This window comes from Hypomesus nipponensis, chromosome 7, assembly GCF_054491055.1.
Source record: "Hypomesus nipponensis isolate SF chromosome 7, ASM5449105v1, whole genome shotgun sequence".
NCBI classification, from domain to species: domain Eukaryota; kingdom Metazoa; phylum Chordata; class Actinopteri; order Osmeriformes; family Osmeridae; genus Hypomesus; species Hypomesus nipponensis.
The window spans coordinates 4,473,526-4,491,609 of NC_140367.1; the positions used below are offsets into that span (position 1 = coordinate 4,473,526).

The 18,084-nt window shown below is 49.0% G+C and overlaps 1 protein-coding gene across 1 annotated transcript in view; it reads right to left on the minus strand.

Moving 5' to 3' along the window:
• LOC146276409 (copine-8) overlaps positions 1-18,084 on the minus strand; it is a 54,418-nt gene that overhangs the window by 10,394 nt on the left and 25,940 nt on the right. Inside the window, exons 7-13 of the mRNA XM_084701162.1 lie at positions 11,876-11,939; positions 11,618-11,721; positions 11,001-11,105; positions 9,010-9,051; positions 7,973-8,048; positions 5,630-5,683; positions 5,367-5,428 (exon numbers count right to left, since the gene is read on the minus strand). Coding sequence (XP_084557288.1) covers positions 5,367-5,428; positions 5,630-5,683; positions 7,973-8,048; positions 9,010-9,051; positions 11,001-11,105; positions 11,618-11,721; positions 11,876-11,939 — 507 coding nt within the window. The remainder of the gene's footprint in view (positions 1-5,366; positions 5,429-5,629; positions 5,684-7,972; positions 8,049-9,009; positions 9,052-11,000; positions 11,106-11,617; positions 11,722-11,875; positions 11,940-18,084) is intronic.

The window sequence follows — 18,084 nt, forward strand, 5'->3', positions numbered from 1 at the left end:
ATTCTCAGAAAGGGACTGTGGGCTGGGGGACATGTCTACAAGGACAGGAGGAGGGGGAGACGGAGAGAGAGAGACAGAGAGAGAGAGGCTAGAAAAAAGAGAGAAAGTGGAAAGAAAGAAGAGAAATTGAGGGAAGAGAAAGAAAAAAGAGCGAGAGAACGTAAGGAGAGAGGAAAAAAAACAGCCGTTTGTGAAGATGCCCAACTCTGTTACCGCGCTTCGTGCCGACAGAGACAGACTGAGGCCTGACACTCTGAATTATGCATAACCTCCAACACACACACACACACACACACACACACAGTGAGAGATTCCATCTGGCTCAGAGCATGAACAGACAAAAAAAAAACAAGGAGAGGATATAGCCAGAGTAAGAGAAGCGCGGGATGAGGGAGAAAGAAATGGAGAAAAGAGAATACGAGTGTACGAAAGATGGCGGGAAGGAGAGAGAGATGGATGAAGAGAGATGAATAACAAAAATACAGTATACAGAGGAAGAGAAAGAGAGAGAGAGAGAGGATGGATGAGAAAGAGAGAGAGAGAGAGAGAGAGAGAGAGAGAGAGAGAGAGGATGGGTGAGAAAGAGAGAGAGAGGATGGATGAGAAAGAGAGAGAGGATGGATGAGAAAGAGAGAGAGGATGGATGAGAGAGAGAGAGAGGATGGATGAGAGAGAGAGAGAGAGAGAGAGAGAGAGAGAGAGAGAGAGAGAGAGAGAGAGAGAGAGAGAGAGATGAGGCATGAGGCAGATGGGGAATATCCTGGCCAACAACATTGCACATCAAAAGTCCTCCACAACTGCTCTGTTTACACAGAAACAACAAACTTAAAATGACCAGAAAGTAGACACATTTTCTAGAATCAGACACACTTGACTACACCTGAAGAGCAATGGTAAAATGGGTATTTTCTCTGTTTTCTGTGTTGAATCCTGTCCTTAGTTAAGTCTGTAATATGGAGGCAGGTTGACAGTCTTATTATCCACTTCAGAATGCAGAGGCTTCAGTCCAAAGGCCAGCTGTAGCCTCTGCACCAATAACAAATGAGAATGATCTATGAGGTAAGAGTGAAACATCAGTGTATTGGCTGACAGCGTTGCCCCCGGAGATGTGTGTTCCTGGACATTAGGCCAGTTTGTTAAAGCTCAGCTTCACTGAAACCTTAAAATACACTCTTTCAACCGAACGTCTGTGTGAGTGAGTCTGTGTATGTCCCTGTCAATCTGTTTAGTGGAGTGAAAAACCTGGCTGACTTTCAAATGTAGATGGCATCTGAGTGTTGAATGCTATCTTGTGGTAAAGACTGTTTCTCTCCAGAAGCAGAAAGACACTTTCCCTGTCACTGAAAAGACATCTTACTAACATGGGAACCTGTTATTTAGCTGTTTTATTTATTTTAATTTTCCATTAACGAGACAAGAATAACACTTTGGAAAGAGCATGGCTTCCTTAATATAACATGTTTGTCTCATTATCTGGCACCGTGATTTGAGCCATTTGAAACCAGTACTGCTGAGGCTAGTGAGTTCAGATCTGATTGGATCATCAGTCTTCCCTTGTCAGCAACACTGAGAGGCCCTGTATAAAATGTGTAGCTTGTGTTCATTCATTTACCCTGGGTTGGAGCGAGAGAGACATGGAGAAATAGAGAGAGAGAGAGAGAGAGAGAGAGAGAGAGAGAGAGAGAGAGAGAGAGAAAGAGCGAGTGGGAGAGAAAGAGAGGGAGAATGAAAAAGAGAGGAGGACAAAGAGATGAAGGGAGAGATACTGCAGAATAACAACAGGAAACACTTAAAAGCTGTGTTGCGTGATGTTACCCTGAGTTGTATAGAGGAACAGCAAAGGGGTAGTGGAGTGGATCAGGACAGGTTGACATCCACCCAGACAGAAGCAGATGGCTTGTACACACACGTCATACACACAACTTCAGACACACGCACACAATCAATCATACAAAACACACCTGCTCACACACATGCACAACCACACACAAACCTGCCCTCACAAACACACACACACACACACTTGTCTCCATGGCAGTGTTATGGTGTGACCTGGGGCACACACTGAGACACCATTCTCCATCTCTCAGTACAATCAACTCTGGGGCAGAAAGAAACCAATCAGCAATGGGCTGGGAGCCAGCTGATGATCGGTTTGCAGGCAGATGAAAAGCTGCACCAAAATATAAAGAGAGGAATGAAAAGAGAGAAAGAAAACATGGGGGGGGGATGATGAATGGAGAGACGGGGAGATACCAAGAGAGGTGGGGAGGAGTGTGTGTGTGTGTGTGTGTGACGGAGGGAGGAGATGGGTTTGTGTAGGATCCTCTCCTGCTGCTAGCACCCCGGTGGGTCTAAGTCTACTCTGCTGGGAACCAATGTTAGCAAGCACTGCGCTGTCAGGGGGACTGGTGAGGAGGGCGCTCACTGCCATTAAACACCCCAGTAGGTTCATACCTGGAACATGGAAGGCCTTTATGAGACAGATGAAGGTTTCTCTAGGGGAACCTTTGGGAGACAGGTTTTGGGCTATGTTTAAAAACTTAGACAGCTGTCTTAATCCTTGCTGTCTTACTAGACAGGTGTCTAACGAGACAGCTCTCTTCGGGGTAATGTATCTTAAAAACCGTTGTTTTCGAACAGCCTATTAAGACAGGATGTACGTCATCGCGTTGCGTGTACTCATGTGCTCGCACTAGCGCGCTTTGTCAGACGGCAGTCAATTGCATTGAGTTTATTGTCACACTAAGTCAAGTTAAGCTGTATTTAAACTTGTGTTCCCTGTTAAAGCATGTGTGAGTGCATCCCCACAGGCACACTCTCATCTGCCAAACTCGTATATCATTGAATTCTTGACATGATAATGTCGAGTTCTATTACTGGCTGTGTTGAGTCACATGACCGACGCAGGGCTTGGTCAGTGGACGTCTGTCTGCCACTGGCCTGTCTGTGGCCTGGTACAGTCACACTGAGAATGGCTGCACACATGGCCAGTCAGGATTGGTCGGAGCCAGTCTTTGGAGGTCGGGGGTGTTGTCATGTGATCTCTGCCCCTTCACAGACAGATGTTGTTGATGAGACAGGGCTGGCGTCTGTCCATCTGCCCACAGGCCTCTTCCTCTGCACTATCCATCTACTGTGTCTGGTGTCCAAGTACTGGAGGGGAGAGGGGAGACGAGAGGAGAGGAGGATGTTATGCTGCTAAAATTCAGTCCCATTCCAAAGCACAAATAATCAGTCGTGCTTCTTCCTACCGGTGATGGCGGGAGAGGGAGGAGAGTGGGGAGAGGGGAGAGGGGGAGAGGGAACCCAGCGAGACTGGCCTTGTCAACATCCCTGCAGGGCAGACCTGCCTGCGTCGCCACAGAAACACACCAGCACACAAGCACGAGCTCCACTCAGATAGGAAGAAAACACAAAAACACACAAACAAACAAGAGCTGTTAATCTTTCTTTCCAAACTGAAGAGCTGCAAATCCAACGATCAGCAGCCTTTAAGGGGAGGTTAGAAAACAGACGGGGTAGCCGAGCTGTGATCGTCAAACAAAGTCAGACAACAGCATTCCACGGCCTCTCATGAAAACGACCGCTTTGCCGACAACCACTGTGCGTTCGTGAAGCTTTCTAGAAGCCTCCGCGTCCACAAGCCCACCCAGCCACAGCTGTGGAGAGCAGGTGGAGACAGGAGCGCCGTCGTCACCACCCGTCCACCTCTGCATGCTGCTCCTCCTACTGCACGGCCTCCTGCTCACTCCACTGGCTGCCTGATTCCCTGATAGCAATTAGCTGCATGCAATGAGCCAGGACAATGGCTGCCATTCACACAGAGGGTCCTGAATGGCCCTGCTTGGCTAACGAGAGCTCCGCCCCTTCAGGTGTCCCTCACAAACCTGCAGCCTGGCCTAGTGAGATAAGAGAGGAGAAGGTCTCAGTTCATATGCAGGTTTAATAAATAAAAAAAAAAAAAAAAAAGGATGTTTCTGCCACACACACAAACACACGCGGAAAACTCACCATGCAGAACAGTTGGACCATTATAAAACACTAGTGGTCCATTACAGTCTATTTAGGCTTGAGGCAGATAAACAGCGCTGTCCACTTCATTTAGCCAAACAAGCCTGCGCCTCCCTCCCCCGGCCGCCAGCCCACCCCAGCCCCCACAAACTGTGGAAGTGCTGTTAAGTTGAGCATGGTTCTGCTTCAGTTTACTAGGACACAACTCGAGGGTGTGATTGCCATTAGCAAAGACAGACCCCCACACAGTCATGCACGTGCAGTACAGCCAGCTAGCATCCTGCTCCAGCAACTCCAGCTGTAACCCTCACGGTCTGGGGAGTACACACACAGGCACCCCCCTCCCCTCCGCCCCCACACCCAGGGCCCCCACACCCAGGGCCTCCACACCCAGGGCCTCCACACCCAGGGCCTCCACACCCAGGGCCCCCTCACCCAGGGCCTCCACACCCAGGGCCCCCTCACCCAGGGCCTCCACACCCAGGGCCCCCTCACCCAGGGCCTCCACACCCAGGGCCCCCTCACCCAGGGCCTCCACACCCAGGGCCCCCTCACCCAGGGCCTCCACACCCAGGGCCCCCTCACCCAGGGCCTCCACACCCAGGGCCCCCTCACCCAGGGCCTCCACACCCAGGGCCTCCACACCCAGGGCCCCCACACCCAGGGCCCCCTCACCCAGGGCCCCCTCACTGCATCCTTCTACAGGGATCATCCATCCACGGCAGACCAGCCGGGGACGGGCGGGGGCCGGGCGGGGCAGTCTGCCTGAGTGTGGCTGTGATGCTGCCCCTGGTCTCCCTCCCCACTGGGAGTCTAATGAAAGAAGGACCGTGTGGGCGAGCTTTCCAACATGCATGGCCGCACGCTGTCAGTCCTCCCGAGACACACTCGGTCATTCACACACGCACGCACACACACACAGACACGCACGCACGGCAAGCGAGGACGGGCTCATGCGCACACACTGTGCGTGCACGCTCAAACACGCCCACACGCGCGCACTCTCCACCTGAAATCCAATCAGACCAACTGTCACTCTCTCTCTCTTTCTATCTTTTTCCCCGTCTTCTTTCTCTTTTTTTCTCTTTCCTTTCTTTTGTGTTAACTCCACCTTTCTCTAGGGTTATTTGTTCAGTAAGGTCAGTCCTAGTAGTGTTCCTGCAGTCAATCAGAAACAGGCTTCTGATGGTAACCTAAGATGCCGACTGTTAACCCACTGTGATCCGTCAGTTTCCATCATCCCAATTAAACCCACCTGACCTTCACACACACACACACACCCTAACACCCCCCCCACACACACACACACACACACACACACACACACACATGCATGCAGCCTGGTCACTTACCCTCCTTTGATGTAGTCCAGGAAGGTGACTTCAATGTCCACCAGGAAGGAAAGCAGGGTTACCTGGGGAGAACACAGGCAGGGTGAAGTGTAAACATAAAGAGTTTCCGTGTAGATCACTGTAAACCAAACAGGCTTAGTAGTACAGTAGTCTGGCAACCCACCTGACAGCCCAAACACACCTACTGTGTGTGTACACAGACAGATTCCACACAGACACAACAGGGGCGTTTGAGATTACGGTCTAGAATGTTCTTGACTCACAGTTCCCGAGTTGAGGTACTTTTTCTTCTTGCCTTTCTTCTTGGGGTTCACCACCTGCAGGGAGTTCAAGTAGCTGGTGAGCTGCTGGTGTGTGGGGCCGGCCTGTGCTCGCTCCGGGCTAGAGCTCAGCACAGACTGGATACACTCAAGGAGGCTGGCTGGCCCTCCGCACCTCACACATTAGCACTCCTCCTGCTGGAGGCTCCCTCTGCACATGCTCAGGGATTACAGCAGAGGCCAAGGGTGAGCCTTGTGTACGTGTGTGTGTGAGTGAGTGAGTGAGTGAGAGACAGAGACACAGAGAGAGACACAGAGAGAGACACAGAGAGAGACACAGAGAGAGAGAGAGAGAGAGAGAGAGAGAGAGAGAGAGAGAGAGAGAGAGAGAGAGAGAGAGAGAGAGAGAGAGAGAGAGAGAGAGAGAAGAAAGATCGATAAAAAGAGAGAAAAATAGATTAAATAAAAAGCAGTCTCTTTCATTCACTCCCTCGAACACACGCACACGCACACACACACATCATCTTCTAATATCCCTGGGTGGCCCTGGGCTGTTTTCATCCTGACACCTCACAGTGTAAGTAGTCAGCCTTGACTCTGTAGCCTGGGGAGGTTCTCATGTGAATATGTCAGGATTTTAATCAGGACTTACAAATGTAATGAAGCTGTATGGTCAGTGTAGCAGGATGGGGAGAGAGGAAGGGAGACAGGAGGGGAGAGAAGATGAGAGAGAGGAGGAGAGAGAGGAGGGGAGAGAGAGGAGGGTAGAGAGGAGGGGAGAGAGAGGAGGAGAGAGCGGAGGAGAGAGTGGAGTGGAAAGAGGAGGGGAAAGAGGAGGGGAGGGAGTGGAGGGGAGAGAGTGGAGGGGAGAGAGTGGAGGGGAGAGAGTGGAGGGGAAAGAGTGGAGGGGAGAGAGGAGTAGAGAGAGTAGGAGAGAGAGGAGGGGAGAGAGGAGGGGAAAGAGGAGGGGAGAGAGTGGAGAGTAGGGGAGAGAGAGGAGGGGAGAGAGGAGGAGAGAGAGTAGGAGGGGAGAGAGTGGAGTGGAAAGAGGAGGGGAAAGAGGAGGGGAGAGAGTGGAGAGTAGGGGAGAGAGGAGGAGAGAGAGTAGGAGAGAGAGGAGGGGAGAGAGTAGGAGGGGAGAGAGGAGGGGAAAGAGGAGGGGAGAGAGTGGAGAGTAGGGGAGAGAGAGGAGGGGAGAGAGGAGGAGAGAGAGTAGGAGAGAGAGGAGGGGAGAGAGTAGGAGGGGAGAGAGTGGAGGGGAGAGAGGAGGAGAGAGAGGAGGACAGAGAGTAGGAGAGAGAGGAGGAGAGAGAGGAGGACAGAGAGGAGGAGAGAGAGGATGGGGAGAGAGGAGGACAGAGAGTAGGAGAGAGAGGAGGGGAGAGAGTGGAGGGGAGAGAGGGGACACTCCCAGGCTGATGACCTGCTTATCTGGCCTCACTGTAGACTCTACACTGTAGAGCAACCAGAGGCTCAGACATCCTGAAGGTAAAGCTATGATTGCTAGTCTTTTGTAAAGTGTGACATACCAAAACACAAGGGCACTGTGTGTAGATACATGTACACATAAACAAATACACACACAGACGCAGGTAAAGGAACCCCGATGGGCGCGCGCACACACACACACACACACACAGAAAGTGACACTTTGTCTCTTGTGTTCTGTCAGCCTGATGCTCTGGCAGGAGAGGATGTCACATCAAGTCAACTGAGACACAGACGAGACGACACGAGAGCCCCATTACACGTTTGATCTGTGTGTATGTGTGTGTACTATATGTGTGTGTGTACTATATGCATGTGCGTGTGTGTGTACTATATGCTAAATGCTAAATGTGTACTATATGCACGTGACTGTGTGTGTACTATATGTGCGTGTGTGAGAGTGACTGTAAGCAGATGGATTAAGGGTAAACTTACACCCACACTTCCAAGACGTGAGTGGAAACAGCAGGCCTTCCACAATCAGCCGTGGAGGACAATACACAGACTGAACACAAAATGATGATAGTTTCTAACAGCCAGAGACCCTCTATCTATGACAGCACACCATTACCTGTGTGTGTGTGTGTGTGTGTGTGTGTAGTTGTCACTTGACAAACAGCCAGTGAATTTAGAATAACTGTGTGCCATTGTGCTGCTTCCTTTAGAGACCCCTGGTTCTATTTAATCAGGAAGTGTTTCTGTGGCCCAGTTCTGTGGTGACTCAGTTGGGGATCACTGTTAGCTCATCCACCCTCAAATGTAGACCTGCCTCACTGGGCTGACTTGCCGCCGCCCCCCCCCCCCCCCCCACCCACACCCACACATACACGCACACACACATATGCATACAGCACTCACCTCGTACACGTTAAACTGTGATTGACCCCGTGAAAGCTCTCTGTAGCTGGTGCTGAACTCTCCTATGAAGTCATGGCTTAAAACAGAATGCACACACACACAAACAAATATACACGTACATACAGATTTTCCAGAATGAAGTTTAGATGACACATTATAAAGTAGAAAATGTCTTCATATACTGGTGGCATTTCAAATCTCATTACGTAGACAAACAGAATACAAACTGAGGAGCTGCTGGGTGACAGAATCTGGATGCATGTGTGTTTGCTGAGATTAGTAACAGACTTAGATCATTAATCAGAGGCCATTATAGGTCTCAACAATAAAAAGGGAGACATTAACAGTGTGTTATTCAAAAGGGCTTTGATTATAATTCTATGGCACATTTATGTCAGTCATTTCACAATTCTCATTTACAATCAGTCATTTGGGGCTTCTTCGACAGACTCATTTTCACAGCTTTGAAATGCGAGACCAGTGTGTTTCTAACCAAGACCAGTGTGTTTCTAACCAAGACCAGTGTGTTTCTAACCAAGACCAGTGTGTTTCTAACCAAGACCAGTGTGTTTCTAACCAAGACCAGTGTGTTTCTAACCAAGACCAGTGTGTTTCTAACCAACATAAAGAAGGATACAAGAAAAGGAGTAGGAGATCGAAAAAAAGTGTATTTTGTCAAAATACTTCTGGGCTGCTGGATTTGATTTAACAAATGGAGCGTTCCAAAGGTGGTGACTCTTAAAGTGTTTAAACCCATTTAAACCACCTCCCACTAGTACTAGACCCTGAACTGTGAAACAATGACACTCATGATGTAATTTCCTCTTTGGACAGGCACGGTCCGACGAACTCCCACTCCATCAACATCAATCCTCATCCAACTGCCTTACCCTCTAGAAAAACAGATTAGAATCAGTCCCATGTCATCTAGATCAGACTTCCCTACATACTGCAACTCCCCATGAACAAGCCACTAAAGACGATTTCTGTTTAACGTATGTTTCATTCATGCAGATCGATTTTTAAATGTGAACTACCTTCCATCTCTGTCCCAATCGTACACCTCGATCTTGATCGTTCTGTTGAGAGGGACAGGAAGTTGTTAAGACAAGACACTGGCAACGGCAACATCCTGTACAATGTTGACGTGAAATTATTACTCAAAATGTGAGAGACTGATCTCCTTCAGTTAGGAAGTAGTATACCAACTATAATTATGTATATGACATGAAGGGTGTATGCGGCTTTGAAATGAAAAGACATATGTCAACTATAACCATACATAACCATCAACACTTAAGCAGTGGTAATGCCAGATAAAAATGCATTTTCCCTCCCCCCATATCTATTTCGGCAATCTTTTGTGGGCAGAGGGGATGAAAAATAAGGGAATAGTCTGTATGAGAAAGATATGTAGTGTTATCACGCTATCTTCCGCCCCCTCAAACAGAGAGATGATTTTCTCTGAGATGAGTCTGTTCCTTCACACAAGAATGGAGGAAGAGAGAGAGAGAGGAAAGGGAGAAATATAGAGCTAGAGAGAAGGAGAGACGGAGAAAAGAACGAGAGAGAAAAACTGAGGGGAGAGAGAGGAAAGCCAGATGGAAAGAGGGAGAGTGAGCGGAGATAGAAAGAGAAAAAGAGAGAGATAGGGAGAGAGTAAGGCGACTCTGACATTGTTATTCACCCATAAGCTACAATTCAATCTGCCTCAATTTCAGCTGGGGGCTCTGAAATACAGAGGCTCCACAGGAACAGGAAATCAGAGGTTTAGAGAGCAGGATGAACAGAAGCAATGAACAAGAGCTAGTCATTAGACGTGTAAACACTACATACCTGAGAGCAGAGGAGATGGAGGAAAAGAGGAGAGGAAGAGAAGAGGAAGAGGAGAGAGAGGAAGAGGAGAGGAAGAGAAGAGGAAGAGGAGAGGAAGAGAAGAGGAAGAGGAGAGAGAGGAAGAGGAGAGGAGAGGAAGAGAAGAGGAAGAGGAGAGAGAGGAAGAGGAGAGGAGAAGAAGAGAAGAGGAAGAGGAGAGAGAGGAAGAGGAGAGGAAGACAAGAGCAGCGATGAGAGGCTTCAATTGAAGATCAACATGTGGGGGGTAGGAGGTGAGGAGCTACTTTAGAGAGCTGGAGACGGGAGGGGGGGGCAAGGTAGGTGGTCTTGATGGAAGAGAGGGGGTGATGCGAGGTTGAAAAGGAGGTGAAGAGCTAGTGTAGAGAGCTCGAGTGAAAGGAGGGAAGGCTGGAGGGATCAAAGGAAGGGGAGGACAGCTCATACTAACATACTGAAATGTTTTATCTCAGAGAAACAATTACTGATTTGCTGCTGTTTGAGGCTCTGACAGGAGAGTGATGAGTCGACAGACCAGACAATACATCTGCTCTGTCTGTGATCCCTAAGGGCTTGTGTGTGTGTGTGCATGCCTGCGTGTGTGTGTGTGAGTGAGCACTCATGCGTGCGTAGGTGTGTATGCGTGCCTCCACATGTGTGTGTGCTTGCCTGAGTGTTCATGCGTGGAGGGAGAAAGAGAGAGAGCGAGAGAGAGAGAGAGAGAGAGAGAGAGAGAGAGAGAGAGAGAGAGAGAGAGAGAGAGAGAGAGTCGCAGTGCTAACAAGGATCCATCAGTAGAGCTTTCAGTGGGACACACAGATCTGGTACGGCTGGCTCTCTAAGCTCTGCTTCCTATGCCTGTCCCTTATCTCCCCCCCACCGGCCCTGATACACAACGGCAATGTGTGTGTGTGTGTGTGCATGTGAAAGTGCACTTGTGTCTGTGTGTGTGTGTGTGTTTTGTGAGTTGTCTGTGTGGTTTTCCCAGTCACAGATAACACTGCTCTCTAACTAACCCCGTCACAAAGCAGAGGAGACCAGCTCCAATCAATGCAGCAGGGTCAGCTCAGCCCACCAATCAGAGGCTGGGGGTGGCAGGGCTGGCAGCTCTGACGACTGGAGAAAAGGAAATGCTTCACAGGGAGAGAACACACACACACACACAAACAAACACACACCATGAGCAGAACCTCACCGGTCATAGTCTCCATTGCAGAGAGCTCGTACTGGGATCTTGAAGGCCTGCCACACAGGGTTCAGAGTGTTCTTCACCACCTCAGTCTTATGGCAGATGGTGAAGCTAAGGGAAACACAAACATGCACACACACAGACACACTCGTTTCAAGGATGAGGGTGGAGAACCTCCCAGGAGTAAGTTCAGCTGACCTCCTACAGAGAACCCTGACAGAGAACCCTGACAGAGAACCCTGACAGAGAACCCCCAGCACAGTGACCTTACTCTGGGTTCCCTGGTTCACTGGCCCCCTGCCCTGTGCACCAGTTGCCCACATCGCACTAGGCTTGTGTGTGGATGTGTGTGTGATTCGTCCATTAAATCTGTGTGCATGTGAGCTCCTTATCTGACCTGGCAGACACGGCTGAGGAGTAAAGTCCCTGCAGGACACACACACACACTCACTGACACACACACACACACACACACACACAAGCACATACAAAAGCTAGATGTTTACCTAAAGGAATTCAATACAAACTAATTTCCTCCATACCCACAGGGGGGCGGGGGGGGGGTGATGGAGGGATGCGAGTGGAGGAGAGAAAGACAGAATTTGATAGAGCTGTGGACTCACGTTCCATCTTCGTTGCTGCGGTAGAAGACAAGGAAAGGGTCGGATTTGCCAAAGAAATCCTTTTTGTCCAATTTGTTGCCACAGAACTGCATCATCACTGATTCCTAGTGGATAGATACAGAATAAGCGATTCAGAGTATGTGTGCATGTGTGTATCCTGGGTTGTGGGGGATGTGTGTGGGGGGGGGGGGGTGAGCCTTGGGTCATGTGCACAGTTCCAGTAAATAAACAAACAGAAATAGTATGATCCACACTCACCCTGCAGTTGCCTAGCTCTTCAGCCTTGACGATGATGGTCCCACACTTCTTATTGGGTATGCCCCTGCAGAACAATGCACAGAGAGACGTTCATCAGCTCCTGCTCTCCCAGGGCCCACGCCAGGATAAGGGTCACTCATATGGAATAGTCCCAGACGGACTAACACTGAGGTAAAGCACATCTTTCACATGCTGTACTGGTCATGAATGATTGCTTTAGACTCAGACTTGTGTGTCATGTCTTCTGTGAACCCTACAGGACACACACCCATCACCCCATGGAAAAGTCCAGAACTAGAGAGTTCTAGTAATACTTGTGGAGCACAAAGAGTCCTGTGTGTGTGTGTGTGTGTGCGTGCTACATCTAGTTCGACACACCACATTTTCTAAGCCCCCAGAAACCATAAATGACCCAATGTATCCAAGTCTCCATCCTGTCGCCTTAATACTTAAAATATGAAGGAACCACTGGAGCCTGGCAAGAATCTACAGACACATAAACGATCTGTAGCTCGCAACGGCCGCTCCTCAGAACCACGGCCACGCTACTGATGAGTGTACACCTGTGGAAGGAGAAAAAGTCAGAGCAGCAGAAATTGACTCGGGCGTTTATTTAGGAAGCCTGAAATTGAGGTCGAGGACCCCTGTTTGTGTGAAGGGAGCTCCATCCTACTCAGCAGTGAGGGACAGGGCCTCTGGGTGACACACCTATCAGGGGGAAAGGGATCCTCACTCTTCCATTGTGTGTCTGCTTTCTATCTGATGAGCGCTTGTCTATTTTTAAGCCACGGTGAACCACAGTGAAAAGCAAAAGAAGAACTCCCAGTCTCAGACTCCTTTCATACTTTGGGCCAGAGGGTTCTGAGAAGGTAAGGTCATCAGTTCCACGTCCATTACCTCCGAACCCACCATGAAAATAAGCCCACCTCCTGTGGCAGACGTCCATTCTCAGTTGGTTATGTTAGGAGAACGCTTCATTACCAGTCAAGCAGATTGAGGCCTGATTGAGCCTTAAAAACCAGAGGTGCTTTATGATGGAGAGAATTACTGTAATTGGGGATGGAAATAGCCCAGACGTGGATACAGACAGAGACAGATGGGCTATGTGTGTGTCTCTTGTGGGTGTGCGTCTCTCTATGCATGCATGCTTGTGTATGTGTTCTATTCTAATCTTGCCCATGCCAGGAATATTGAAGCCCACAGTCAATTGAAAGGAGGCTTATTTTGTACACTGATAGTTCCTCACACATTCAGCTGAGGGACCTGTCTTCAATAAGAGGATTACACAAACAACCAGTATTTACAGGCTGTTTCACCACAGGATAACAGTGTAGAACACTGTTATGGAGACATTAAGGAAAATGTATGTACTAAATGAGTATGTGCATACTGTTTCCTTATATGCACACGTAGTGTGTGTCTGTACAGTGTGTGTGTGTGTGTCCATGTGTGTAGCTGTGTGAATGCCTATACAAACCTGTGTGCGTATCCCAGAGGCCAGGTCTGGGGAGAGTGGCCACAGTAATAGACAGGTATTCCAGCTCCATTGAGCTGAAGGCAGTGCTACTTTAACCTCGAGCCACACAGCCACTCAGTGTAAACGCGGCTATTCCAGCTGAAGCTGATTGCTGCCTAACTGGATCAGCACATTTTCTGCCACTTCCATTTTATGAACCACAGCGCCAATACTTAACCTCCCCCCCTGCTCCCTCCATCCCCCTTTCTCTCTCTCTCCTCCTGTCTCTCTCTCTCTCCCTCCTTCTGTCTCCCTCTCCCTCTCTCCCTCTCTCTCTCTCACACACACACACACCTCGAATCCAGTATGTCCATTATGTCTATTGTATTGCTTTTGCAAATCACAAAATACTAACAGATTGGGTCCTTGTGTACGTAGACAACAAAAACACTGTACAGACGTATTTAATTAGATAGTGTGTGTGTGTGTGTGTGCGTGTGTGTGTGTGTGTGTGTGTGTGTGTGTGTGTGTGGTGTTGCTTGCTTTTACAGCTGAGAAAGCAAAGTCACATTCACTCCTCAACAACCAAACATATTCTTGTCATCAAAGTCACCGAAAACTAAATAACTAGCTAAGAGTCCCTTCATGTTTCTAACAACAACAAAAAAGACTGCTTGTTTTTTGTTACCTTCCCTGTATCTGACCGGCTTCAAGTTCTTAATTAATAGTTGGCACAATTTGATCAAGATAAGTGGTTCATTCCTGGACCCCAGGAAGAATAGTCTCCACTATGGTGTAGACTTATGGGGATGCTTAATAAACATTCCTGTCAATGTGTCTTATGACTCAAACCCCTCCTCCACACACACACACACACACACACACACAAACTAGTAACTAGTTCCCACAACAAACATTTGACCATCTTAACTCTTATTTCTCTCTTAAAAGTGAAACCTACAAGAAACACACACTCATACACAGATTTAATGGATGCATCTCTCACACACACACACACACACACACACACACTGACCTGGAAAATAAGAGCCCAGCACCAGGAGCCGGTGTCTCCATGACAACCCTAACGGGTGGGAGAATCTGAGAAGCCCACAGGGGCCAGTGAATATATTGAATATATATCTCTGCTCATTATTTCCAAAAGCATGCTCATGTATTTCAACAAATTGGAGGGAGTGAAAATGTCATTCTGAGAAAGAGAGAGAGAGAGAGAGAGAGAGTGTGTGTGTGTGAGAGAGAGAGAGACAGTAGATAATCCAGAGACTGTCTGAAGACTGGTCTTATGGGAACCATAAAGCGAAGATGTGAATATCTACCAGTATACACCCCAGCGGCTGTCTGGGCACTGGAACCACTCCACATGGAATAGAAAACTATCTCATTGTTTCCTCAACAGCAATCAAGTCATAGAAATCTGTTGTAACTCACTATCTGTCAGCTCCCTGGTAGACAGAGAGAACAGAGGTGTCAGTCTCAATATCTCTCTTCCTCCCTCATTTCAGAGAGAGAGAGAGAGAGAGAGAGAGAGAGAGAGAGAGAGAGAGTGCGAGAGAGAGAGAGAGAGAGAGTGCGAGAGAGAGAGAGAGAGAGTGCGAGAGAGAGAGAGAGAGAGAGAGAGAGAGAGACAGACCGAAAGAAAGAGAGAGACCGAGAGGGAGAGAGAGAGAGAGAGACAGACCGAAAGAAAGAGAGAGACCGAGAGGGAGAGAGAGAATGAGACAGACAAGGAGTGTGAGAAAGAGAGGAAGACAGAGAGATACAAAGAGAGACAGAGAAAGATAGACACTTCTGAAAGCTCTAATCAAAACACATGGATTTGCAATCAGAGTCTGGAGAGAGAGCTGGATAATTAACACTGGGCCACCCTGGCGGCAGCCCGGCTGCCTTCACAAGAGCCGCGTCACAATTAACTCCACCCAGGAGAGAGGGGACCTGATCCCACCCTCCTGCCTCCCCATGTGATCCTCCAAGCCCTGTTACCCAGGAGCTAAGTAAGGGTGTGCTGTTCTCAGTCTGCAGGACACATGGAATGTCTGCATTGGCTCCAAATCTAGTATCCGCAACAAATACACACAGACAAATACACACACAAACGCATGCATGCTAATACCCACATGTAAAGGCACACAGAAACACACACACACAGTTTGTGTGCTCATTAGCCGCGCTGCTATGCGCCTCTGGTCTCAGCTAAGGTCCAGATGATGATAGCCTTTCAAAAGGAAGTAGAAGCTTTAGGATTAACGGTCTCTGTCATAAATGGGCTTATTGAATATTCAAGAGCCCATGCATTTTTTGGACACATTTGGAATTCATTAACGGGGTGTTGGATAGAGGAAATGTTAGAGGTAATATATGGAAATCAAATGCAAAACACTCTGACAGAATTTACTTAACTCAAGTGTTATTTTTTTATGCGTAACAAAGCGTTAAGTGAGGGCGTATCTAAGTGATGAAGGAGGAAAGGACGGAGAAGAGCGCAAGTATCCACAATTATAAAATACCAACCTACCAGACATATACCGTATAGCACTCAGACAGTCGTCGTACAGAGCGAGTGTGGCATTAGATGAATCACTGCACAAGTCTATGTCTGTTCCTACACAAACCCCCCCTCTCTCCTGACCTGTCTATGGATGAGGTCCTCTCTCTCTCTCCCCCCATCCTCTCTCTCCTGACCTGTCTATGGATGAGGTCCTCTCTCTCTCTCCCCCCATCCTCTCTCTCCTGACCTGTCTATGGATGAGGTCCTCTCTCTCTCTCCCCCCATCCTCTCTCTCCTGACCTGTCTATGCCAGCTCCGCTGAACTCTTTATCCCACCCCCTTCTTTACTCTAACCAATCAGAATGAGGTCTACTGTGATGTCACCATGAAAGACTGCTGGCAACGGGACCCTCATCACTACACTGTGGCGTGTCTCTTGGTATGTGCCTACAAGATGATTGGCTGATAGTTAGAGACCAGTGTAAGGTGATGTTCTCTTGCCAAAGCACAGAGAAATAGTCACACACACACAAAGTACATAGTGTGCATACACACACACACAGAAAAAAGAAACTCACACAAACATACAAAGAACACGCAGACAAATGCACACACAGCATATAAACAAACGCATGCAGCTCAAACACACACGGCACAAACACACACACACACACACACCTGCAAAGATGTTGACATGACTGGATATGCAGTCAGAAAGGTAGGCTTCTCTGTAAACGTCAACATGCCTCTGACTGACCACTGACAGCTCTCTAAATAGACCGTCGCTGAGTCCTTCCCGCACACGCACACATACACACACACACACACACACAAACACTCCCTCATGTCAGTCGGAGGGCTGATTGAACAGTGTAATTAGCTGTAATTAGCACTTATTAAGGTTGTTAAAGGTCCCCCCTGTAATGCTGGGGTGCAGGTGTGTGTCTGACGAGAGGAGCAGCTTCCTTTCAGAACCCCCCACCCCCATCTGCATCACCCTCCAATCACACCCCCCAGCCCCAGCCCCAGCCCCAGCCTCAGTCCCAGCCCCAGCCCCAGCCCCAGCCCCAGCCCCAGCCCCAGCCCCAGCCTCAGCCTCAGTCCCAGTCCAGCTCTAGCCCCAGCCCCTTCCCCAGTTCTAGCCCCCAACCCCTACCCCGCCAGCTCTAGCCCCAACCCCTACCCCAGTTCTAGCCCCCAACCTCTACCCCGCCAGCTCTAGCCCCAACCAGCACACCCACCTCCGCTCCCCTCAGCTTGACAGCTATGTGAACAATCAAACAGAGTACCTAAATAGCTGCAGACTGCAGACAGCTCATCTCATCATCCTAATCACAGGTGATGGATAGACAGATTGGTGTTTCCGGACTACATTAGCCTCTCATTGAGAAACACACACCACAGGAAGGAGACAGCTCAACCTGGCAAAGCAGCTGCATGTATCTCAGAACCTGGACATTTACGGCTACACACACATGTAATGACAGAGTCAGATTTCTGTCATCATCTTCAGCTATTCTGGGTACATGATGCAGATGCCACCGTCATGAATATCTGTCCATCAATCCTGGTGGAGCACAATAGAGAGAGAAATAAGACCAGCTCAACTGTGTGTGTGTGTGTGTGTGTAATAGTGAGTATGTGTGAGAGAAAGAAAACAGGAGGTGAGGAGCAGAGGGACTGAAGGGCTCTGAGGGAGCTGACAAGGTTTTGCACTTTGGAGTGGAACCCACATGGTTCAATACCACAGCACTCTCCGAGGGGGGGGGGTGCACCCCGCCGTCACCATGGCGACGGCTCCGCCACCAGGTGACGAGGGAGCACGTTTGAAATGAAGCCAAGAGGAGCTCTCGCTCCGACTGAGGAGGCCCAGGCGTTAGAGAATACACATCAGGGGTTGCCAGGTTTGGTTTTTGGTTATTGCTTTCAGATGAGGGGTTTCCAGATTTGCCTTAGATGTTTATTTTTCCGTCTAGGGTAACTCATCAAGGCGCCCCTGATCTGGTAGCATGGGAAGAGATAATCGGTGTGCTGGCATGCCAGGAGACCACTGCCAGGGAGAACGTACTGGTCCGCACCACACCATGGGAAGATATGTATGTAGCTGGGTGTGTGTGGGAGGTGCTGAGTGGCTGTGTGTGTGGGGCGGTTGTGTGTTTAGAGGATAGGCAGGGAGGGTTGTGTGTGTGTGTGTGTGTGTTCCAGCACGTTTGTGTATGCGTGGCTGCTCATTAGCCAGTGTGAGAT